The following is a 25635-nucleotide window of genomic DNA, read 5'->3' as shown; positions in this document are numbered from 1 at the left end:
ATATGGCGTCCAGACTTAAAACAATCAAGAGATATGACATCTTCGGTAGGAGATTGTCAAGAAAATAGCTTAACGTGACGAAATATGACAGAGAATATATATATATACATATATATACAAAACATTGCTCGAATAGAAGCAGTAGCTTAGTCTTTATTAAATAAATAAAAATAAATAAACATAACACACACACACACACGGTCGTCTGTTCCTATGGTAAGCAACTTAATGCTTGTGTTACAGGTAACAGCCGACTGTTATAACTCTATATATATATATATATATATATATATATATATATATATATATATACTAGCTGACTCGGCAAACGTTTTCTTGCCGCTAAACGCTATTTTAAATAGCGATTGGAGGTAGAAGTGTGAAAATTTAGGGTTGTATGTATTTTTCAACGCCAAACCATAATAAAATAAAGAAAAAATAATTATCTAAAATTAAAAAAAAAACGTGGTGGACTACCTTTAACATTTAGTGGGATGAAAAATAGATGTTCTATTCTCAGACCTACCCAATATGCACACAAAATGTCATGAGAATCGGTCAAGCCGTTTTGGAGAAGTTTAACTACAAACACCGCGACACGAGAATTTTATATATTAGATTTTTTTTTGTGATAAATATACATAGAAATAATACATAAATAAATACACATATCACACCCGGACTCAAGCGTCAAAAACTATTCTAATTACTATTTCTAACCAATATAAAACAATCAAACAGCTGCAGTAGTTCGAGTTCAGCTGTGAACCATCTCGTGTCTGAACTGCTGCTACTGTTTGACCAATGTTCTGTACATAGCTTGTAAATGGTGTGTAAGTGTATGTGATTTACTTTAATGTCTCTCACTTGTGTCATGTAATAATGACATATAAATGTTTTGTCCATTTCTAATGAGTTAGAACTCATTAGAAGGTCATACATCATTTCTTTACCAGCTGGTCGTTCTGTGGCTGAGCGTAATACTGCCACAATTCTATTGCCTTGTTTGCTACCACGTCTTCACAATTTTCTGGTATCTGGAAAAAAGTAAATATAATCTGTACATATTATTTTGTCATGTCCTTTTCATGCCAGAGGTTGTCTGGAAGAAATGGCTCTTTTAGCGATAAGACTGCCTTTTGTACATGTCTATATTTTCTTTCGGTGTAAAAATTTTTCTCTGATAGTGTACAATACAGAGTATTTGTATTGTATTGTATATCGACCTATATATATACCGATACTGAGTACTCGATTACCGTAGCTTATTGACGCCTGCAACACCAGAAGCATCGCAAGCGCGTTGCCGGCTCTACACCGATGTTACATATTGTGTTGAATAATAATTCAAAAGTCCTTATTATAGTTAGTATAATATTCGTTATTAGTGAATTAATTTTTACTTCATCAATCATCATCATCAGTTCAGCCTATCGCAGTCCACTGCTGGACATAAGCCTCCACAAGATCGCGCCAGACATCCCGGTTTTCCGTATATTTACTTATACATACAGAATTGTATATAATTGTCATTGAAACTAACATATAATATACCATCAATATACCATCTCCTTTGCCCTAAGGTTGCCTGGAAGAGATTGCTCTTAAGCAATAAGGCCGCTTTTTGTACATTTTTCTTTTTTCTACAAATTATTGCTAATGTTGCTTGCTTATTTTTTTTTGTATGGTGTACAATAAAGTGTTAAATAAATAAATAAATAAATAAGAGCTTATCCCTAAAGAATGAATTTAAAGGCTTTTGAAACCTCGATGGTTTGATTGAAATTGAAAAAAAAAAAAAATTGCAAAATCTTTAAATTCAATAAAGTCAAAAAAAAAACTTAATTTATTTTTAAATGAGGTAACACTTCGCCTTATTGCCTCCACTGGTGACAAGAGGGCTGGTGCATTTTTTGACCAGAGAATCAGCATAGAGATTCAACGGGGAAATGCTGCCAGCATTCTTGGCACAATTCCACGCGGACATGATTTATACCAAAACTATCTGTAAATATTTAGTTCTTAAGTTGTGAATTGTAAATATGTATAATATTTTGCATAAATTACATTTAAATTAATTTTTTCTTAGATTAACTCTTATATGCTATTTCTGTGAACAATTAATTATTAAATTATCTGCACATACCTCTGACACACACTGCAGTATCTCGTCACTGGTCTTAGCTTTAAGTATATTCCTACGTAAAGTTATAACAAGGGTCACAGCTACAAACGAGAGGATCTTGGGCGCTCCGCTGCAGACTTTATCCCATATTCTGTGGGAAAAACAAAATCGTTATTATAATTATTTGTTTATACAACGTGTTATTAAGCTGGCGTCCGTCCATTTAACTGCGATATCAGAATCGATATTATAGCCTGAATATGCAACTTACATGCCCTAACACTAAACTAACTTAACGTTGTGTATACGAAGGCCAGTAAAAATAGCCTTTTTTTAAAGTAAAACTTCTTTATGCACGGTTGACTTGGGGAGTAAGCTGGTGAATGCGTGACGAGAGCGTTACGAAATGTGTGATCGGGCGAGGCGAACGGAGCAAGAGAGCTGCGAGCACACATTTTCTTTATCTCTTTCTCTCATAGCCAGTTACGTTTCGTATATCTAAGACACAGTGCAGGCCTATTCCTAAAGAAGTTTTACTTCAGTCGTGTGTTCGAAAGCACGTTTTTTATGTCAGCCTCGCTCTAAATTTCCGATTCCAATTTTTTTTGCAAGTTTTAGAATCTTTTGCTAAGCATGCTTCAGCCTGTAATATCCCACTACTGGGCATAGGCCTCTTTCCCCATGTAGGAGAAGGATCAGAGCTTAATCCACCACGCTGCTCCAATGCGGGTTGGCGGATATATTCCCTACTATGAGTAACGATCGCTATCAGGTGTACATGATAACAACCGGGACCGACGGCTTAACGTGCTCTCCGAGGCACGGTGGGGAGACCCACAAGGACTGCACAAACACCCAGACCACGGCAAACACCTGTATGGCCAATACAAATGTTTGTCATGTGTGGGAATCGAACCCGCAACCGCCAGCGCGACAGGTACAATCCATGGCTGTGACCGTTGCGCCAACGCGGCGTCTACGGTGGCGTTACTAAGCATACAATGAAAAAATACTGATTGATTCAGATGGAACTTCAAGCGCCATCTTGAAAAAACGTTTTTGGCCGTGTATGGTACAATCTCTGGTTGAGCGAGAGATGACATGTGAGGGAAAGTTATGAGGGAAACCAAACCGAATGAAAGTCGATCTAACACTAAGTTTATTAAGATTATTTTAAGTATATGTAGGCAGAAGTACAGACGTCATTTGACGTCATTCGTAGCAAACAAATAACAACTTTCATTAGAAATCTGCATCAGTTAAATAACAATTTCGTAATAAATCAGCTAAATTAAGGAGGTTATTAGTTTGCAAGACAATAATATTGCTTAATGTGCGTTAACCCGTACAGGCTTCCAAACAAAAGTTATTGTAGTGTATAAAATTTCCCATATTTTGTTGCCTGTAAACTTTTGTGTAAAACTTACCGTTTACGAATTACGGCTTATTTAATGAACCGGTTTTTCTATATCTCTTAAAATATTGAATTAATAATAGTAAAACTGAATCATTGAATTTATCATTAATCATTAAATAATCATTAAGTGTTGTAATGTACAGTCAGAGAGTAAAAAAAAGAAATTCAAGAAGGTTATTTTACAAGACAATCATATTGCTCAATGTGCGATAACCCGTACAAGTGTATTGTTATAACTATAATTAAAACATTAAAAAATACTTACTTGGTGAGTGAAGTATCGTCCAACACACCGGCGAAGCAGCAATTGAACCATTTAGTTAACGGCAAGACATCTAACGCCTTTTTTTCAATTATATGACTGAAAAAACATAATAATATGTATACAAATAAATAAAATTGCAGTGTCTGTTTGTAATATGAAATTACCGAGTTTTACTAAATGCATATGGATCCTATACACGGTACATATAGCAAAATAATTTTTTTTAGAATTTTCGTCTCTGTCTGTCTGTTTGTTCCGACTAGTTTTTGAAACGGCTGGACCGATTTTGATGGGACTTTCACTGGCAGATAGCTGATGTAATAAGGAGTAACTTAGGCTAAGAGTAACTGAACAATAACTTTTTTGTTAAATTTCACGCAGACGAAGTCGCGGGCACAGCTTGTAATAGAATAAATATAATACTGTATTTAGTCACCAAAGCTAAATCTTAATCAATTTTACACAACAGAGCAAGATTTTTTTTAGTAGCCCAATCAAAGATGTCCATATTTTAGGAAAGCAAAGCCCACCTAATTTCACCTCCTAAAAATGCCTATAATTTAAGATTGTTTCTTTCGAAAAATCAAATATTACACTCGACCTATAGACGCTTGCAACACCAGAAGCATCGCAAACCCCTCACGACCCCTCAGAGCTCCCCACCATAATTATCACAGAAATACAACACAAATTGAGGGCAGTGCTATTTAGCTGTAATTTCCCGTAAGGTCGACGTACTTCCTCAGCCAGACTGCTCCAGATTTTGAGCAGAATATTACCTGCTGTGGCCCACCTCAGTTAATAAATAAAATTACTTATAAAGTGCCGCGTCCTCTTTTTCCAGCATGCTCTGGAACGCTTCCTTTAATTTTGGCAAATCCTTCTGCATGTTCCTTACTATTTCCGTCAGCATTTTGCTGATCCAGTAGACGTCGACTTCGTCATCATAAAGTTGGAGTAACGTGTTCGTTATTGGTAGAAATGTATCGGCTAACTGTAAGTTCGTGATAAGAAATATCAGTACGTAATTGTCAAAAGCAAGTCGATTGTTCATATTTCTACTTAGGGGCCATTTATAAATTATGTCACACTGAGGTGTCCGCAAAGTGCGACATGGTGCGACAAGGGGTGGGGAGGTCTCCTAAATTTTGTAACATCACATTTTGAAATATAATATAATTGTTAGTAATAAAATAATTTAATATTTCGTACCTATCTTGGATTGATAGTGATGTTTTTTTTTTTTTTTTTTATATCACTAGGTCGGCAAACAAGCCTACGGCTCACCTGATGGTAAGCGATTACCGTAGCTTATAGACGCCTGCAACACCAGAAGCATCGCAAGCGCGTTACCGACCCAATCTCCAATCCCCCCAGGAGCTCTGGTCACCTTACTCACCAACAGGAACACAATAGTGCTTGAAAACAGTATTATTTAGCTGTGATCGTCTGTAAGTTAGAGGTACTACCCCAGTCGGGCTGCTCCATATTTTGAGCAGGAAATTCCTGCTGTGCCCTACCTCAGTTAAATATAATTCTAAAGGGAATAAAAATGATGTTGAAACTGATGTTTTAATTTAAAAAATAATAATTATGTAAAATGTATAATGTGTAAAGTTATGTAAAATGTAAAAGTAAATTGCAAAATATGTGACGTCACACTAAGAGGGGAGGGTCTGATAAATGTGACCATCTGTGACATGGACGGGGAAGGGGGTAAAAAAGTCGTGAAATCCTTGTGAAGTAATTTATGGATGGCCCCTTATGACGAGACGACAAGAGCGTTTAAATGTGAATTTGTTTGTAATATTATATCTTTTTACAATAAGGACAAACTTGAAATTATTTATTATTAAGCTATTTAAATTATATTACATTTGGTTTTTTTTTCACTCCAGTCTGTAATATCCCACTGCTGGGCATAGGCCTTTTTCTCCATGTAAGAGAGCTTAATCCAGCATGCTGCCCCAATGCCGGTTTGGTTTGAAATGTATTGAATTGGCACCAATACTCATTAAAGCATATAATGATAAATTTCATTGAAAAAAATTAATTTAGGCTTTTTAAATATTTTTAATATATTTTTACTGTAATTCAACAGTATGGGAAGATATTTAAAATAATCCAGTACATAGACGACTTTGAAAAGATCAAATTTACAATAGCAGCATGAATAAGCAGATACGATACTAACACTCCAATTAGTTTCAGGGAATTTAGGTGGCTTCTGCTCCTCATTTTCCAGAAGCCACATCGCAAGCATGACCTCACTCTGGGGGGTGTTACTTTCAACCAGTTCGAGTAAATTCACTGCATACAATATATGGTTGTATTGTTCTGTTCTCTGTGTAGATACAAATTGATGAGAGTCTGGATACACTGGAAGAATATCTAGAACAAAGATTTTCTTTAATATTATACAGTATAATGAACGCTTCACACTCAACAGACCCTAGTAGGATTTTCTCGTGTCTGGAAACATGCAATACACAAGCACAAACGCCAAGACCACGACAAATATTTATATGGCTAATACAAATGTTTGTCGTGAGTGAAGATCTAACCAGCGACCACCAATGCAACAGCCATGCTTTAGCCTATCGCAGTCCACAGCTGGACATAAACCTCCAGAAGTTCGCGCCAAATGCAATAACTCGATCATTTTTAATGTTACCCTCACAGTTCTACACAAATGTTAACTGTTCTGTTGTTTGGTTAATTTATATATTTGAAAGAACTTGGAAAATTAAAAGAATAAATGAGTGCACATGTAAATTTATAAAAATCTTTATAATTCTTTTTTTAAAAAAGTCGATTATTTTTCCAGTAGATATTTCTTAAAAAAAAAAAAAAAAAAACTAAAATAGATTTTGAATAATCAAAAGAAACCAGGTTTGGAGATCTAAAAACACAATTGAAATTATCAAATTATTTTTGACTATAAAAATTTATTTTGAAAAAAAAAAAAATTGGGCTCTCTTACCAATAATTTTCACTTTATTTTATTTTATTTCAGATATCCTCGAATAATTGGTAAGATAAGTGCCAAATTTATCATGTTACTTTATTGTAAGATAGCTTATTAAGTTCTGAAATGTTTTTTTTTGGTTTGTTTTGATGTATGTATTCGATTTTATGTTTATTTTGTAAGTTTTATTTTTTAAGATATTCGATGCATCACTACATGCTATATCGTAATCGATGATATAGTATGTAGTGATGCAAAAAACCCTATAGTTTTATCACGATTAGGTAAAATAATGTAAACTTTATCGTACTAACCTAGTAACACTTTCCATACTACATTTCTATAAGGAGCATGCACTGTGAATCGTAAACAGAACTGTTTTAACTTGACCCTGTCCCAGGGCTTGTCTTTCATAAGTATTTCTAAGGATTTCTTTTCTTCTACACCCCGGCAGCCGACTTTTTCGTAATACGACGATCGAAAATTCCTTTCATCTGTCATTATTTCAACGTAAAGAGACGATTTCAATACAATACTTCAATACAATTACTTATTGGACATGTAATTCCATTACTTATTACGAATTAACACTTCTATAAAATATAATAAAAGAGCTAAGGCAATTATACGAATTTATGAAACAATTAATTTTGTTTGATTTTGACGTACTATTTACAATCATTTAAAAATGTCACCGTATTTTGACAATGACGTTATTATCGTGAGTATAAAGGTGGAAACAAATTAAAATTCCCTTTTAGTATGTAATTTTAATTTTGAAAACAGTGTTCAATAAGAGTGCACACTTATTTTGGTCAATTTCGGTCTTATATTAAGACAGTATGTATGATAGAATTGGTTTAAATCGATTTATGTTATTAAATAAATAAAAATAATAGTCAGTCATAATCGGGACTGATGTAAGAGAACTTCAAACGTAAATTCCAAATTGGCAATGTGATTTTTATTAAAATGAGTTTACAGTGCTAATCCAATTTTAAGCCGAGTAATAAGAATGTTTGAGCTGAATTTTTTCTTCAAAAAAAATCCCATATCTTACTTCACTACAACAGCAGATTACCATACATTGTAAGGGTGTTAATTAATAATAAAAACTTATTAAGCAATATTATTTCAAATGTTAATAGCTTAGCTGCGATTACAAAATATAATATGAAAACAATTTAAAACTTGGCAACATTGAAATAAAAAATGCAGTCAAATAGTTTGTTCGCTGCTTTACTAAAAAATGAGTTAGTTAAACGATTGGAACTGAAAATATTTTTTTTTAAGTATTATCATCTGCAAAGCAGTCGCTTTAACAATGACGATATTGTATTGCTTCAAATTACATTTTATAAAAAAAATACAACTAGCAAGAGATTTATTGATTAATCAGATTGTATAATAAAAATAAATGTATAAGCTTATTGTTTTACAACAAATTAAGAAATTAAGATTTTTAATGAAAGTATAACTGTATTTATACAACAAAAGTAATCCATTTTCAAATATTGACAAAACATTTTATTTTGCGTAGCCATAGCAATGGTAACAAGCTTAATAGGATTACGGAGTTGTATTTAACCGTGAAAATTCACATAAAAATTGGTTAAAAAAATGGAATTACCCGATTTTACAGCAGCTGATCCAGCATATATAGAAACTAAGAGAGCTGAACTTAAAGAATTCTTTAAGGGTGCTAAATTTCCTCAGAGTGTTATTGATAAAGCCATTGAAAATGAACTCAAGCCGCTAACTCAAGGAGTTAATGTAGAGAGGCCGTATATAGCCGCCTCAGCATCAGGAATTTTGAAGTCAGAATATGAAGTCATGACAGGTCAACCATTTACCAATGTTGAAGATCACAACAAGCCATTGACTACGGAAGAAATTAAGCATATCATTAAAGATAGTCCTATTATAGTTGAAAAAGCTCGTCAAATACAAATAGTTATTAATCAAGAATCGCATAAAGATATCGCTGTACCACTAGACAAGATAAATTTATCTAATTATGATGATATTCAAACAGCTCTCAAATCAACTGATGGTGATATTAAAAAGCAAAATACAATAAAATACAAAAGTATGCAGGTTTTGATGAACGCTGCAGCGGAATATAGATCAAAAAGTCAAATATACCAGTCACATGTTGTGACCGAGGAAACTGTGCCTGAAGAAACAGATTCAAGCGATGAGAAAGAGTTTGAAGCTATTGATAAAGTTGTTACGGAATGCACTAACAAATCTTATGAAACAAGGTTTCTAGAAACTAAGGAAATGTTACAGCAACTTGCAGATAAACACGAAGATCCTAATGTAAAGGTTAGAGAATGTCGTAAATTAGAGATAGAAAATAATCCAATTTTAAAGGAATCGTCATATTGTCTGGTAAAACCACCAAAAGGTCAATCATCTTTTGATGGGATTAAAGAAAGTTACGCCATTAACGATGCTTTAAATATACCCTTGAAGGACAATCCAATCAATCTTGATCTCAGCGGTAAAGTTAAAAAGGATCTAGGCTCAGATAAATCTAGGAGCAATAACGAAAATGTTGAAGAAATATTTCCTAAAAGTTTTGAAGTTAAACTTAAAGACACCGAAAGGGTTCTTAGTAAAATAAATTGTATTTTAAGTAAAGATGACCTTAATACTAATAAAAGTAATAACAACGACACTGAATCATTACGTTCTAAATCAGAAGACATAAATCAAGTTCAACCACTTAACGACACAAGCAACATAGTCACAATTAGTAATCAGAAAGTTAAATATGATGACAAAATGGAAGAAACTCTACACAACGCTCTAGAAAGCATTTTTGAAATGAATAAAACTGAAACTTCTGAAAATAATGAACTTGAGTTTAAGGAAATGAAAAATTTAGCTCGGAATATTGTAGAAGGCGCTGAAAATCTAAGTACACTTATCAAAGAGGATATAACAAATAAACTAAATAGTATGAATGAGTTACTTAATGATGTCAATGAAGCTTTAGAAAATTCTAGAAAATCTAGTCTTGCTTATAAAAAACTAAAAGAAGAGGGTGAGGCTCAAAAACGTCTTAGGGAAAAAACACAGGACAATGTACACGAAAATATAAATAGTTCTGATAAAGAACAGAAATCTGTTTCTCAATTAGAAATAGATGAAATACATACCGCAATAAATAAGTTAAACGCTGAAATTAAATGTCACGAAAACAGAGTTAATACTAGTAAAGCTAATTATGAAACAAGAAACCAAGAGTGTAAGGACTTTATAAAAGAATTGGACGGGGTTCTAGAGAAATCTCATAGCATTTTGCATCCAAAATCTTCTACCAGTACACTACAAGAAGTTGTTTCTACCAGTGTTGAAGAAGTAATACCAGATGATATCAATAAAGAAAAAGTAGAAAGAAGCAAAAAGATTGATAGACTTTTGTATGACATAAAAGATAAAATGAAGGGAAATAAAGAAGTGTTACGTCTTGCAAATAGTTTGTTAAGGAGGGAGGAAAATAAAACAAACTCCACGATTAAAGCGATATCTGATGTTAGAACAGACGACAAAGCGAAGGGTGATTACGCGCGCCATCATGATAGTTTAGAGAAAACTGAAGATCAAGATAGAACATCGTTACCATCACCAGTTGAAGAATTAACAGGTATATTAAATATCATTACAGAAGTCGACAATAATTTTCGTAAGCGGGTTGGTTTTTATTGTTGATTTTAGCTTCGCGTCTATAAATCTTCAAATGATATTTAAAAGCATGTATTTTAACGTTGTGGTTACTTTTCAAATTGGACAGCTTACAAGGTTAATGCTTTTTAAATATAGAAATACGCAACCAACATCTTAATACTATTAGTGTAGATGAAGATTCTTTCGTGTAGCAAAAAATTGTTGATATTAATTAATTTTCACAGATAAAAAGGAAGAAGAAGAAGAAGAAGATAAGAAAAGGCGCGAGAAAGAAGAAAAACGAAAAGAATTTCAAATGAAAATTGACAAGGAATTAGAGGAAATGAACAAGAGCCCGCGAATGACGAAGGAATTTATTAGAAATCTTTGCAAGCAGCACAAGTTGTACTGCACACCTTACTTGAATGACATACTTTATTTACACTTTAAGGTAGGTAATGATAGTATGGTAAATAAGTGGAGTACAAAAGCACTGAATATAATTTAGTTGGATTAGCCCATTGATGCAGTTTGTTTTTTTTTTTGCTCTAGCGTCGGATGTCTCTTAAGTAGGTATATAAATATTATTGTTGCGATAAATTATACACATATATTGCATTTTGGTATGAAGTTCAAGTTACCTGATATAAAAAAATTGTGTTTGCAGGCAAATGAAAAAAACAGACTTCAACTATATCGACAAGTAATACAACGTAGGTAGATGAAAAATTCGTCAAGTAAATACGCATTATCAAAGATTACTCCATAAGTTATAATCAGATCTCGATGAAATTTAAATGTAACCACGTGACAAATATCGGCTTTCGATTAAATTAAAAATTATCAAAATCGGTACACCCAGTAAAAAATATGCGGATTTTCGAGTTTCCCCGGATTTCTCTGAGATCCCATAATCAGATCCTGGTTTCCTTATCGTGGTACCAAAGCAGGGATATCTCCTTTCTAACAAAAAAAAAAGAATTATCAAAATCGGTTCATAAACGACGGAGTTATCCCCGAACATACATAAAAATATATATATATATATACGGGCGAATTGAGTAACCTCCTCCTTTTTTTGAAGTCGGTTAAAAATTGTGTGTTATTTTTTGGGATAGGTTTATCTTATTACGAGTAATAATGGGAGTTTTATCAGCGATATCGTTATCCTTAACATTTTTAGCAAAATACGTAATTTTATGATAATCGTTAATTAATCTTTTGGCTGAATTGTACATACGATATAATTTTTTAACACAAACTCAGAGCTTCGTTTCAAAGCCTATTGATTCGATCAGGCCTTTGTTTTCATTGAAATATAAAGATCTGAAACTAGTTAGGAACGCAAAATGACTAGTTAATCTATACAAATAAATAAAATTGGGGTGTCTGTTTGTAATATTAAAATAACGGAGGAGGTTCTCAATTCGATTGTATTTTTTTAATGTATGTTACTTCAGAACTTTTGACTGGGTAGACCGATTTCGAGAAAAAATTTTTTAGTCGAAAGGTGGCGCGTCTCATTTGGTCCCATTTAAATGTATTTGAGATCTAACAAATACTTTTTGAGTTATATCTAATAACGCGTTTTTACTTCACTATCTTTTCGTCGATTTACGTTGTATTATACCGCATAACTTTATACCGGGTGTACCGATTTTGATGATTTTTTATTTAATCTTTAGCTGATGTTTATCACGTGGTCACATTTAAATTTTATCGAGATCTGATTACAACTTTTTAAGTAATCTTTGATAACGCGTGAACTTAATTATTTTTCGTCTACCAACGTTGTATTTACTTGTCGATGTAATTGAAGTTGGTTTTTTTCGTTTACGAGCAAATGCAATTATGACTAAATGCATATGGATGTATACAGAGTCATCATTATCATCATTTCAGCCTATTAGAGTCCACTGCTGGACACAGACCTCCACAAGTTTGCGCCAAAAATGGCGCAAACTCATGCGTATTGCCCATAGTCACCATGCTGGGCAGGCGGGTGGGTGACCGCAGGGCTGGCTTTGCTGCCCGTCTTCGGCCTGTGCATTTGAAAGCCAGCAGTTGGATGGTTATCCCGCCATCGGTCGGCTTTAAGGTAGTCAGCTTCAAGGTAGTAGTGGAACTGTGTTATCCCTTAGTCGCCTCTTACGACACCCACGGGAAGAGAGGAGGTCACACAGCACATACAGAGTACATATATCAAAATAACATTTTTTTTGCAATTTTTTTCCGTCTGTCTACCTATCTGTCTGTTAGTTCTGACTAATCTCTAAAACGGCCTGATCGATTTTGACGGGAGTTTCACTGGCAGATAGTTGATGTAATAAGGAGTAACTTAGGCTACTTTTATTTCAGAAACTTATTTTATAACTCTGCAAACTGAACAATAGCTTTTTGTTAAATTCCACGCGGACGTAGTTGCAGGCAAAGCTAGTATAATATAAACATTAATTTCTTTTAGGGATTTTCGAAAATCGAAAATTTAGAAGAATACACCGGCTTGAAGTGTATCTTTTTAGAAAATAATGGCATTCAAAGAATCGAAGGTCTAGATGCGTTGTCGGAACTCAGATGTCTCTACCTACATTACAACATTGTGAGGAAGATCGAAAATTTGGAAGGTTGTCCAAAATTGGACACTCTGAACCTAGATCACAATTTTGTGACGAAAATTGAAAATTTAAACGTTGTACCCGATCTGCAGACTTTGAGCATCAGTCACAATATGTTAAGCAGTGTTGGTAAGATACCATATAATTGGGTTTTATCTGTTTCATTTATTTTTAAACATATAAGTCGGAGTTCGTATGATTTTGAAAATAGTAAACAGTCTAATTGAAATATGTAAGTATTTAAAAGCGGTTTACTATCTTTTCTCCTCTTTTAACATTTTTAACCGACTTCAAAAAAGGAGGAGGTTAATCAATTCGACCGTATATATATATTTTTTGTGTATGTTCGGGGATAATTTCGTCGTTTATACACCGATTTTGATCATTCTTTTTTTGTTGAAAAGGACATATCCCAGATGTAGTACCATGATAAGGAAACCAGGATCTGATAATGGGATCCCAGAGAGATTGAGAGAAACTCTCGAAAATCCGCATAACTTTTAACTGGGTGTACCGATTTTGATGATTTTTAATTTAATCGAAAGATAAATATTTATCATGTGGTTACATTTAAATTTCATCGAGATCCGATTACAATTTTTGGAGTAATCTTTGATAAATCGTATTTACTTGACTATTTTCTCGTCTACTTAAGTTGTATTACTTGTCGATATAATTGAAGTCGATTTTTTTTCGTTTGCCTGCAAACACAATTATAGTATATAATATTGCATCTACTACATAGGTAAAAGTACATGAAAGAGGAAAAAAACCAGCGTGGTTTAGACCAAACGACTGAAGTAAAATTTCTTTAGTTGCCCCTACAGTAATAAACGAAACGTAAATCTCTCTTTCTCAACTTCACTTCATCTCGCCCGATCACACTAACGTAACGCACGCACATACGTAACGTTCTCGTAACGTATTCATCAGCTTACTCTCCAATTCAAGCATGTAAAGAACTAAGTCACTTCTATAAACGAATATTTTTCACAGTAATTAACTATTAACTAGTATGCTTTCAATTGTTATCAATAATATTTTCAGATGACCTAGACCAACTGAGACATTGTAAAAATCTATCAGTTTTGGATTTGTCTTATAACCGTATAGAGGATCCTCTGATTGTAGATGTATTAGCTGATATGGCATTACTAAAAGGTTGGTGTTTCGATTTTCGATTTTGTCTAAGTTATAATCAAAAAATGTATTTAAAACTGATTAATACGATATTGTGTAATTACTCCCGCCTGAATCTCGGTGTACCTAATATTTGTATTTATATATGTATTATTTCTATGTTTATTTATAAAAAAAATATAGTTATAACAGTCGGCTGTTGCCTGTAACACAAGCATTAAGTTGCTTATCATAGGAACAGACGACCGTGTGTGTATGTTATAAGATATTTATTTATTTATTTATTAAAGACTTTCTAAATTGATATGTTATACAGGACTTTTAAGGTTTTGTTAGCTTATAATCCAAGGTTCTTTTGTAGGTAACTACTTTTAGATTACCAGCTTTAAATATCGATATAAATGATAAATCTGTTTTCAGTATTGGTACTAACCGGAAATCCCGTAGTTCGCAACATCCCAGCATATCGCAAAACGTTAACCCTTCGGCTGAAGGAGTTACTGAATCTAGATAATAGACCAGTCTTTCCGCGTGACCGCGCCTGTGCAGAGGCGTGGCAACGAGGTGGTGTGCAAGAGGAAGTTGCAGAGAGACGGCGGTATTTATTGAAACCGAGTCTTGATTCTCATGCGTTTTGTGACATTTTGTATCAGTATATCATGGGCACGACAACTGATATTATATGCTGTAATTCCGATGCCGATTCTTCTCTATTCATCATTCATCAATCTAATCATTACGAATCGGGGGTAGCTTAACTTTTACAAAAATGATAAACACCTTAAAATTTTAATTTTTAAAATGACGATTCGAAAGTGCTCTTGGGGCCTATTTGAATAAAGTTATTATTGATTTTGATTTGATGATTTTAACTAAATAATTCCATAATAATGTCGTTCACAATTGATACTATTTTCATTAATCATCGGCTGGTTCAGCAGCTGTAACGTTCCACTACTGGACGTGGACCTTTTTCTCCATGTACGGTTAGGAGTTTTTACTCATATAGTAATCGTCAATCTGGTGTAGCGTGAATACGTCTAAACACTGCGGTTCGAGTTCGATTCTAGCTCAGTGTACCTGTGTTGCGAGTCCTAAAATTTTCTTTCTTAACAATACTATTGTGACTGTAATATTAAATTATTTGGATTTTCTAAGTAGAACTAAAATTATCTTGCAGTCCTTTAAAAATGTTGACTATAACGCTCCCGATACCTCACCGAGATCTAAATTGTGCAGGTGGATTGCTAAAGATCAAGAGAAGGTTATGGAGAGTGTGAAGTATTTGATAAAGATGAGAGATGAAAACAAAGCGAAAAGGGAAGCGCGCGAAAAGAAGGAACGAGAGGAAAAGGGACTTCCCCCGGTGGAGACAAAGGTTTTAAATTTACAATTAGGAATAGTATATTTTTAATTCTTTGATTCAATTTTTTTGAAGAAACTATAAGAAGTTAATTTAAGTTTAATAAAAATTAAGTAATTAAAGCTTAATAAAACGTATACAGCGTCTTCGTTTGGACCTTGTAGCTTATCAGGCTAACCAGATTTTCTGAATGTTTTTTTTTATTACTGGTATCACTTTTTGAGATAACCGCATTCAATTATGTAAACAAACTGTTACCTGTGAATATATTAATGGTCCTAAGTAGGTTGAGATCTAGCGACGGAGACTGGAAAAATACTCCACAAAAACACAAAAATAAAACAACAAGATGCGCTTGTATGGTATAAAGAAACATAGGTCACGGAAAAGAATCGAACCTGCGACCATTAACCTAACGATTTGTTGATATTATTAGTTCATAAATCTGACGTCAATGTTCTACAAGACAAACATAGATCAGTCTATATTAATGTTCAGGATGATGAAATAGAATCTCAAGAAAACGAAAATAACGACGAACCTGAGGAGTTAAATGTAAATGTAAGTGACTATAAAACAAAGTCTGATGCAACAGAAGATTTACTAACTGAATCAGAACCCAATGACACTACCAGTGAAAGCGATTCTAGTGATAGTGAAAATAATGCAAATGCGGAAAATGTGAATAAAATTGAATGGTCTCAAATGGATAAAGGAAAGCGTCTTATTCAGGAGTTGAGAGAGGAACAGAGTTGTGATGATCAGTGGGCTGGTTTTAATGTCCCTTCAATTACTAGTGACAGGTATATATGATGCTAGAGACAAGGCAAAGAATTTAATAATAAATATCCTTTATATATTATAAAAAAAGTTTTGTTAAAACCCTATACACATTAATAAATCCTAGTAATATTTCTTTCAGCAAAACTTCGTCTGACTTGAATGCTATTAATGATTTGCTGTTTAATCAAAGTCCGCACCAGAAAAGGAAAGGTAAATAATAAAAATCAGCGGATATATTTTTTGAATACTTGGACAATTTGAAACAATTCTGTGCCAAATTGCAGAAAACATTTCTAAATAAACATATATTAACTTATTTATTTAATACATTGTTGTTGCAGAAAGTGTAGAACATTCTGTAAAAGAAACCAACATCGAACAAACAGAGAATGACGAACCTGTGAAAAGAAAGCCTCTTATTGAAATAATCGAATCATATAATAAAAGAGCAGAAGAATGTGAAAGAAGTAAAAATGCTAGAAAAGTTGTGGCTGAAGAAGTTGCAACAACAATCGACAGAAATGAAAAGAAATTAGTTAAGAAAAAGAATAATTCATCAAAAATCACAATAATAGAAGTTAATAATGGGGAAAATGAAGAAGAAAAATCAAACAATTCCAAAGATGTGAAGAATAATGATAATAATATAGAAGCAACACAAAGTGATATTAACAAAGAAACAAAACAAAATATTTATACAGAAAATGTTAAGCCTCACGCGAGTCGTCAACATGATATGGAGATAAGCGAATCAGGTAAGTTGAGTTTTCATTTTGTATTGTTACTAAAGATTGTTACATCCAACAAAACCGATTTGTAACACAATTATCAGGATTTTATTTATTATATTATATTGGATATGAAATAAGCTTGATTTAAGTTCTATTAACGTAAAATGACATATAAATAAATAATTGATGTTAAATGATCTCTGTATTAAGTTACAGATGATGGTGATGGTATAGCCCTAATAAAATACACGAATCAAATGTGTTCTAAGACCGAAGACGATAATTTAGATTTAAAACCCAGTGACGAGGACTTGGAAATATTTGAAGAAATTGAGAAGGAACAGATGGAAAGAGAAGCTAGGGTTGCACGAGGAGAGCCGGCTGTTGATCCGATGGTATGAAAGTATTGCACAATCAATTGACGGCTCCCACGATGCCAGTCGATTCGATTCGATTTCGAGTAGATTCCAGTCGAAATGACTAACTATACAACTATACTGATACAAACAACAAAAATGGTTTCATTGTCTTTGTTTTGCATCTAAATGTACACTTAAACGTTACGTAAATATTATTTTTAACAATTTATCTAAGAAATTTTTTTTTTATGAACAATATTACAAGAATAATTGTGTTTGCAAGTAAACTAAAAAAAAAACCGAACTTCAATTACATCAAACAGTAATACAACGTAAGTAGATGAAAAAAATTAACAAATACACTAGTCGTCACTATTATTTTCGAAGGTTCTCCTCGATTTCTCTGGGATGCCATCATCAGATCTTGGTTTCCTTATCCACCCATATCTCCTTTCCAACACATAACACGAAGCTATCCGCGAACATACATTATATATATAATGTTCTCAATTTGACCTTAAAAATCTTTGTCGGTTAAAAATAAGTAAGAAATGATAAAAGGTTTTGTAAAAACTGACACTATAAATACGATTTAATTATTATCTTTTATTAAACATTAGAAGCTGTACGACGCGAATATCATGGAGGAGTTCCACAAGGCACAAGAGCCGGTCCCCGCGCACGCACTTAAAGAAAAAAAATTCGTCACGAGTTATGACAAGCATAACGCATACGATCGTGCCGCTTTTAGCCAGCTCACGCACGGCGATGTTCCAGGTTATTCAGAATCTCATCAATTTATATTCCTCAAATTATATTTCTATACAGAAAAAAAAGTTAGCAATAGACCTACACAATAGGTCTACACTGTACCTTAGATATACGAAACGTAACTGCCTATGGGAGAAAGAAAATGTTTGCTCGCACCTCTCTCTCTTGCTTCGTTCGCATCGTTCTCGTCACACGTTCACCAGCTCCCCAAGTCAAGTGTGCGTAAAGAAATTACGAGTATATTTCAATAAATGAATTCCTAAATGTATCGCTAAGTGGATAACTCGAGAACGGCTGGACTGATTCAGCTTTTTTTTTAAAGTGCTATAATTATTTGTGCAAGGGTAAAAACTTAGAAAATCACGTAGAAAATATCTAAATTTCAGAAAAAATAAAAATGATTTTAACGAAATTCATTGACTGATTTCTTCATCGAAACTTTTTACTATTTTGCACTATCTCATACGGTATAATTTAAAGAACAATATAATTCATACTTATTATTATCAGTAATAATTTGAGATTATTTCGACGAATAATTTTTCTAAGATGATCGTAATCATCGGGCTACACAAGGAAGAATAAAATACATATACACAAAGAATTGTGCTGTGTGGCTACGGCACCAAAGAATATAATCACTCCCTCTCTTCCCGTGGGTGTCGTAAGAGGCGACTAAGGAATAACACAGTTCCGCTACCACCTTGGAACTTAAGAAGCCGACCGGTGGCGGGATAGCCATCCAACTGCTGGCTTTGAAATACACAGGCCGAAGACAGGCAGCAGCGTCTTCGGTGCGACAAAGTCAGCCCTGCGGTCACCAACCCGCCTGCCCAGCGTGGTGACTATGGGCAAAACACATGAGTTCACGTTATTTTTGGCGTAAACTTGTGGAGGCCTATGTCCAGCAGTGGAATGTATAGGCTGTAATGATTATTAGTAATAATTTGAGATTATTTCGACGAATAATTTTTCTGAGATGATCGTAATCATCAGGCTACACAAGGAAAAATAAAATACATATACACAAGAATTACTCACTTAAAAATTAAATTAAATTACTATACAACGTAATTGCAAGTATTCCATTTACAGCCTTAAATTTTCCTAAATTGAGAGAAGACAAGACTGATAGAAGATTTACTTGTAAATAAACTGAAAATTCTCTTGTCATAACTAACATAGCATACGGTAAATTCAAACAAATTTTTCAGATGAGACCAAAGTTAAACTAACACATGTACCTGGAGCTGTGCTGTATGAATATGTAGAGAAACAGTATCCACCAACTGAAGTAGAGTACAATATTGGTAATGAAGAGGTTGAATCTGCACGTTAGTTTAAAATTTAAATTATTATCGATAAATTTGATTTTTTTTTTTAAATAATTCCATCTCGTTTAACTAAAGTTAGGGCATAGCAGGAAATCCTGCTTAAAATTTCTCGACCGTACAGAAGATCACAGCTAAATAATAGTTTTAAATAGTGTTGTGTTCTTGTGGTGAGTAAGGTGATCAATGCTCCAAGGTGGTAGGTTCGGGAACGCAGTTGCGATGCTTCTAGTGTTTCAGACTTCTATAAGCTACGTTTATCTCTAACCATCAGGTGAGCCGTACGCTTGTGTACCGAACAAGTTATGTAAAAAAAATAATTATAATTATTACTAACTGACGAATGCAACTAAAAATCTGCGTATTTTAAAGATTTTTTTTTGTCCTAGAATGTTATTTATTGTAAATTAGCTAGCGATGCTTCTGTTGTAATAATTAAGTTGTTAAAATAAATCATCGAAATATCATCCCAAATACGTAACACGTTTTACTCACATGTCATTAAAAATTGTCGCTATAGTTATTAAAATAAACAGGCAATAATGAACCTCTAATAGTTTGTTCTAAAGTGGTTTTGATGCTATAATTTTGAAAAGCGCAATAGTCTAAGACTTTTTGTATTCCGTAAGAATAATTACAGTTCAATAAATCCACAAATGACTGTAATTACTAAAACAAACTTTCTATCTTGAGCAGCTTCATCAGGAGATACAGAATCGATTCACATTTCAAATGATTCAGATGCAAGTAGTTCTGAGAGCGATATATTAGAATCTCCTAGGCTGAGAAATGCACAAAGTAAGCCCGCGAGACCGTCGACTGCAACCACAAGACGTGGAAGTAAACTGGTAAAGGATGATACTGACGGTAACAATAGAAATAATGGTATGTCTAAAACAGGTAAATACGAGATTATGTTAATTGGTTTGGTAAACCTAAGTATTTTACTATGTACCTTTGAAGGTATTCATTACTATGTAATTAATATGAATTTAAATAATAATAAAAAGTCTTTCTTAAATGATAACATTTTTATATAGATAAGAATTTCGAAGGTATGTCTAGTAACTATCAGTCGTCATATGAAATCTTCAGTAATATGGATCGTGATGAAGCGAAGAAATCAATTATAAGTACAATTAATTCTTATGACGACAACAGATTCCCTTCGCAAGGTGTGCTTAAGTACCATTATTTAATCGTTTCTACATAATATTAAACATACTTATAATTAACAGGGTTTATTTTTCTGTTACTCTTTTTTCATCAAACACATACAAATTTCTTCAGTGATATATTATTAAATCTTTATCATTTCATTTTATTTTATTTTCATATTATTCGTCAAAACCTTTTATGGAAATACTGGTATTGCTACTTTTATAGCACAGGAATAAAATAGGAACAAAATGAGCATCCTAAAAAGCCATAGTTTGTAGATTATGTCGTGGAATACAGGTTGCTTAAGGTGCTATAAAAGCGTATTAGATTTATTTGAAAATGCTTTACAGGCATCAATTATTCTGATATGGATGAAAACGCTCATATCGAGGATTCAGTGGCGACGGAAATCCTGCAGAAAACTATAAAGTATGAGGAACAAGAAATGTACAAGCAGTTGGGCGAGGTCACCTCACACGCGAGCAGGGTCGACAACACCACAAACGCTATCATTGAACAAATATCGGACGAGTTGGAAAATGAGTATAGTGTAAGATTTGATTCAGTCTGTACCTAACATCCTACTGTTGGCATAAGACTCTTTCTCCATGTGGAGTAAGGTCGGAGCCTAATCCACCTCGCTACTCCACTGCGAATTGGCGGATATATTCCTTAATATGAGTAACGATGCAAACAGGTGTCTATGATAACAACCGGGACCGACTGCTTAACGTGCTCTCCAAGGCGCGGCGGGGAGAAAGAAATATTTGTAAAAATACAAATATCCATCCCGAGCGGGAATCGAACCCGCAAACCACCGGTGTTTTAGGCAACTACAGGCCCCACTACACCAGAGCCTCTTATAAGGCTTTCGCCTTAGCCCAACAATTTGGTTTTTAAAATATTATGAAGTACAGTTGAACTGTAAAATATTTTATATAATTAAGTCGGTTAGGATAATTACTTATACTTTTTATCTTTTAGCTTCCAGAAGTATCGCGTATACTCGAAACACATATACACGAAGAGGAGCTTCACCGTCGTACTCTGAGATACGTCAACTATATCCCATCACCGACAGAATCCATAGCTGATGATGACGACACCCTTACAACAAGTCGAGATGTTACACTAGAAGACACATTGACGGAAAACAATAAACAAGTCGTAGAAGAGAATGAAAACTTTCCAGAAGCAAACGATTCTGGTATATGCAATGATTCTGTAGGTACAGAGGAAGTGAATGAGAGAAAAGAATTTGATGGTGTTAAGGTGAATGGCGATGAAGTCAAGTCTGAGACTAATAATTCAAAACTAGACGCATCAGCTGATGAAGAGGTATTTGAAGATTGTGTCGATGACATAAATAGTTCGATGGAGAAACTGAGAATTGATGATTCTGCTGAGAATTACACGTTAGAAATGAAATTGGCGCTTGGAATTAACAAGGATTAGAAATGACATAGAGCTTGGGATGATAAGGATTAGTGTTTTTTATAAAGCAGGATATAAAGGAATTTTTGTTTGTTTTTGTTTTCAAGTTAATTTGGTTTTTGTTTGATTAGAATTTTTGTTTTTGAGTGCACCGTCACGGAGTTGACTTAGTTGGACATGGGTGAGAATAAATTGTTTTAAACATTGTTTTGTTTTATTATTAAGATCCTGTGTAAATTTCCATTTAAATACATGTATATTTTGCACATTTCTACCGTCTGAGGAAAAGAAACACTGTAAAGGCGTAATAATAATAGAAATACGATTAAAATATGATTAGGACTTCTAAATAAAACAAGTGTGGTCTAAAAATTGTTATTAAAACTTCCGAAAAAAGTTAGGACGGCGCAAAGTAGAGGTTGAATAAAACGAAATTTATAACAAACTTATATTTATTTGATAATTAAATACAGCATTGCACCTAATTAAAGTATACAACAAATATTTATTATAAAAATAGCTCTATTAAGTATAACAATAACATGTATTTACAACCTTAAAACATTTTAATATAAAAATAGATAATAGTCTCATTAAATTAATTTAAAAAAAAATGGATCTCAAAGTGTGGTCACACCGGCGGACGTCAAAAATATATAGGCCAATTATTTCTTAACCAAATTTTTTGTTGTTTTGTCGGTAGTAGTGAAGCTTTCAACTCTAAAACAAAAGTTTTTTTGGAGATAATACAAAAACACGTAATTTAAAAAGTATAACCATAGACCTACCATTCAACCATTTAGCTGAGCACCAAGAAACTAAAAGGCCATACAATATTAGTGAATTTACGTTAGCTCCTAAAATGATTAATTACTGAATTCAATCTATCTTTGGGTTTGCTAATTATTTTGTGATACAAAAATCATATATAGGTAGTACACAAGTCGACGTTACCATTATGGATTTCGTAACAAAACACTCACACACACAATGTGTTATTCGATCATTTCGTTATGTTGAGGAGCATAAGGTAAAATTTAATAAGTGCTGTTGAACCCACTCTTAAGACTATGACTATTTACTATGATAAAATATAATATTGTTATTTATTAATGATGCAAAGTTTTATATGACTATTATTTACTCTATAAATCTATAACATATTAACGGATAGTTGAACGCTACCGAAAAATTTACAAAATTTTAATTCATTTATCATATTATATCATCATACACCAAAATACAGACATACAGAAAAAAAAATTTCTTCCAGACATCCTTTGCCATATATTTAAACACTATATACTTTTTGTTAGACGTCATACTTTGTAAGTGTAATAGCGGTCACTAAGAATCTTGTCCTACTTTTGATGATTTATAACAATTACTAATTTGAATTATCTTTGAAATTAAATTAGTAATGTAAAGAATAAAACTTCTTTATTTAACAATATTTGGTCCCCCATACTACATATTATTCAAAACAGTATTTAAATCATGTACTGAACACTTAGTACATGATATTAACATTTTTTTTAAATTATTTGTTGGAGTTAGAATCAACATTGCATCATCAATATACAAAGGATAAATTGCTATTTAAAATACTTCATACATAGTTTTTGACACAATGTCATGTATTAAATTTAAATTAATACCACTTAAGAATTATCATATTATAAAAACTAAGACAATAACCTCTGATTAGAAAATAAAATAAATAATTTATTTACAACAACATGTGAAAATGTCTTATTTTGTAAACTAATTATAATTAATATGTAATTTTATACATTGTGATTGTTACATAATCGAACTAGAGAGTCACGACCATCCATATATCGTCGGTTAAATGGAAAAATGACATTTCTCAAAATGGTTATTACTGGAAAGTCTGTTAACAACATTATTTTTATATGGATAAAAGAACCTTTATAAAATTACACGTCAAGCTCACTAGATGACACCAGTGTCGTTTCGGTACTCTGCGGTCATCGCCATATTGATTGTAAAAAAACGTTGCTCTGCTATTTTCTAATTTAATTTAATTAAAATTAAAATAACAACGATATTTTAAATCTTTATCTAAATACCTTTAAAATGAAATGTAATACTTACATGTAAACAAAAATTATAAGGAAAAATTAATTTTAATAAAAGTAGACACTAAATGCGTGAATTGCAAAATTTGCTATTTTTGACTTAATGTCACTTTTCTATTTAACCGACGATATGTTGTTTATATCTTGAATATTTCTTATTATAGATATATTTTTGACATAAGCATCATACGAGTTTGCCAGATATCTCTCTTATTAGCAAAATCATGGATAGTTTTTTATGACATCGGTATTATATGACTTTATTATCTAGTCTCTTAGATATATTATTATTATTCATTAGTTTATCCGTCGAATATATAAAAATTACAAATAATTTATATTTTTAAGACAATACTTTTAAAATATGACTATTATAAATGATAAAACAGTTCATTCAGTACATTACAACAAATTATTTGATTTATTTTGTCAATTTTGAATAATTATTTCTTAAACGCTATTTGCATTATATAATATTAAATTTACGGTATAAAAATCATATTAAATTTATTTAAACAAGATAATTTCACATAGATTTTTATTTAATAAAGGTCTTAATAGTAAAATTTCGTCTATAACGTCTATTAATATAATAATAATAAATTTAAGAACATGTAAAATATATTACAAAAAGAAATACTACACTTAATATCCAAGATATTTTACAAATGTATACAAGCGAAAGGCATTAGATTAAACCACAAACTCAACAAGGCCCAGGGCGGCATTCTACAAGGGGCGGCGCGAGCCAAGCATACGAACTAGGGATGTGGACAATAAATTTATACGGAAAAAAAAAGATCAGTAAAAATATAATGGTTATTTTTAGTTACATCGAGTATTACATAAAAATTATACAGAATAGGCAACCTAAAAAAAAAAAAAAAAAATTATAAGGACCAATTCCAAAATAATGCGACACGTTTTTATCAATCAGTTATAATAATTAATTTATTACATACGATGCTCTTTTTCCCGTAATATATGGGGTGGTAAACTTTACTGGCCCGGGGCGCTGAATTTTAAAATACACTACAGACCATTACAATACACTACACACCATTTACAAGCCATACACAAAACATCCCTCAAACAGTAGCAGTAGTTAGACACGAGACAGGTTCACAGCTGAACTTGAACTACTGCAGCTGTTTGACGCATTTTTATATATTTCGGAAATGGTATGTAGTATATGTGATTCAATTTAATGCCTCTGGCTTGTAAACATCCATATTAATTATAACTTCACCTATCTTTTAAAATATAAAGATTTACCCTTAAAAATCAGTACAGCTAAAGTTTTTGGCATTCGTAGGCGTTAATTAACTATTAATAAGTATAAGAGTGTTTCTTTTAATTTCAACGAGAGAAGTTGACCACAAGTCATGGACAGTT

General features: G+C 32.7%; 2 protein-coding genes across 2 annotated transcripts; one reads left to right on the top strand and one right to left on the bottom strand.

The window, feature by feature from the left end:
- Positions 1 to 600: 600 nt before the first annotated feature.
- LOC123665171 (TBC1 domain family member 7) lies at positions 601 to 7478 on the bottom strand. Its single transcript, XM_045599514.1, has 6 exons — positions 7090 to 7478; positions 6002 to 6198; positions 4623 to 4801; positions 3808 to 3903; positions 2147 to 2276; positions 601 to 1037 (listed from the first exon to the last, which is right to left on the bottom strand). The coding sequence occupies exons 1-6, from the start codon at positions 7274 to 7276 to the stop codon at positions 942 to 944; spliced, it is 885 nt and encodes a 294-aa protein (XP_045455470.1). The 5' UTR covers positions 7277 to 7478; the 3' UTR covers positions 601 to 941.
- A 917-nt stretch (positions 7479 to 8395) lies between these two features.
- On the top strand, positions 8396 to 22344 carry LOC123664912 (dynein axonemal assembly factor 1 homolog). Its single transcript, XM_045599281.1, is given in 16 exon segments — positions 8396 to 10430; positions 10696 to 10901; positions 12915 to 13194; positions 14113 to 14226; positions 14626 to 14803; positions 15445 to 15583; positions 15980 to 16371; positions 16491 to 16561; positions 16693 to 17106; positions 17293 to 17477; positions 18050 to 18218; positions 19427 to 19546; positions 20240 to 20443; positions 20584 to 20718; positions 21055 to 21254; positions 21689 to 22344. Coding segments are annotated over 16 exon segments (5313 nt in total). The 3' UTR covers positions 22160 to 22344.
- Positions 22345 to 25635: the final 3291 nt, after the last annotated feature.

The sequence above is a fragment of the Melitaea cinxia genome, chromosome 23, assembly GCF_905220565.1.
Source record: "Melitaea cinxia chromosome 23, ilMelCinx1.1, whole genome shotgun sequence".
Classification (NCBI taxonomy): Eukaryota; Metazoa; Arthropoda; class Insecta; order Lepidoptera; family Nymphalidae; genus Melitaea; species Melitaea cinxia.
This window is presented reverse-complemented; position numbering and strand designations above follow the sequence as displayed.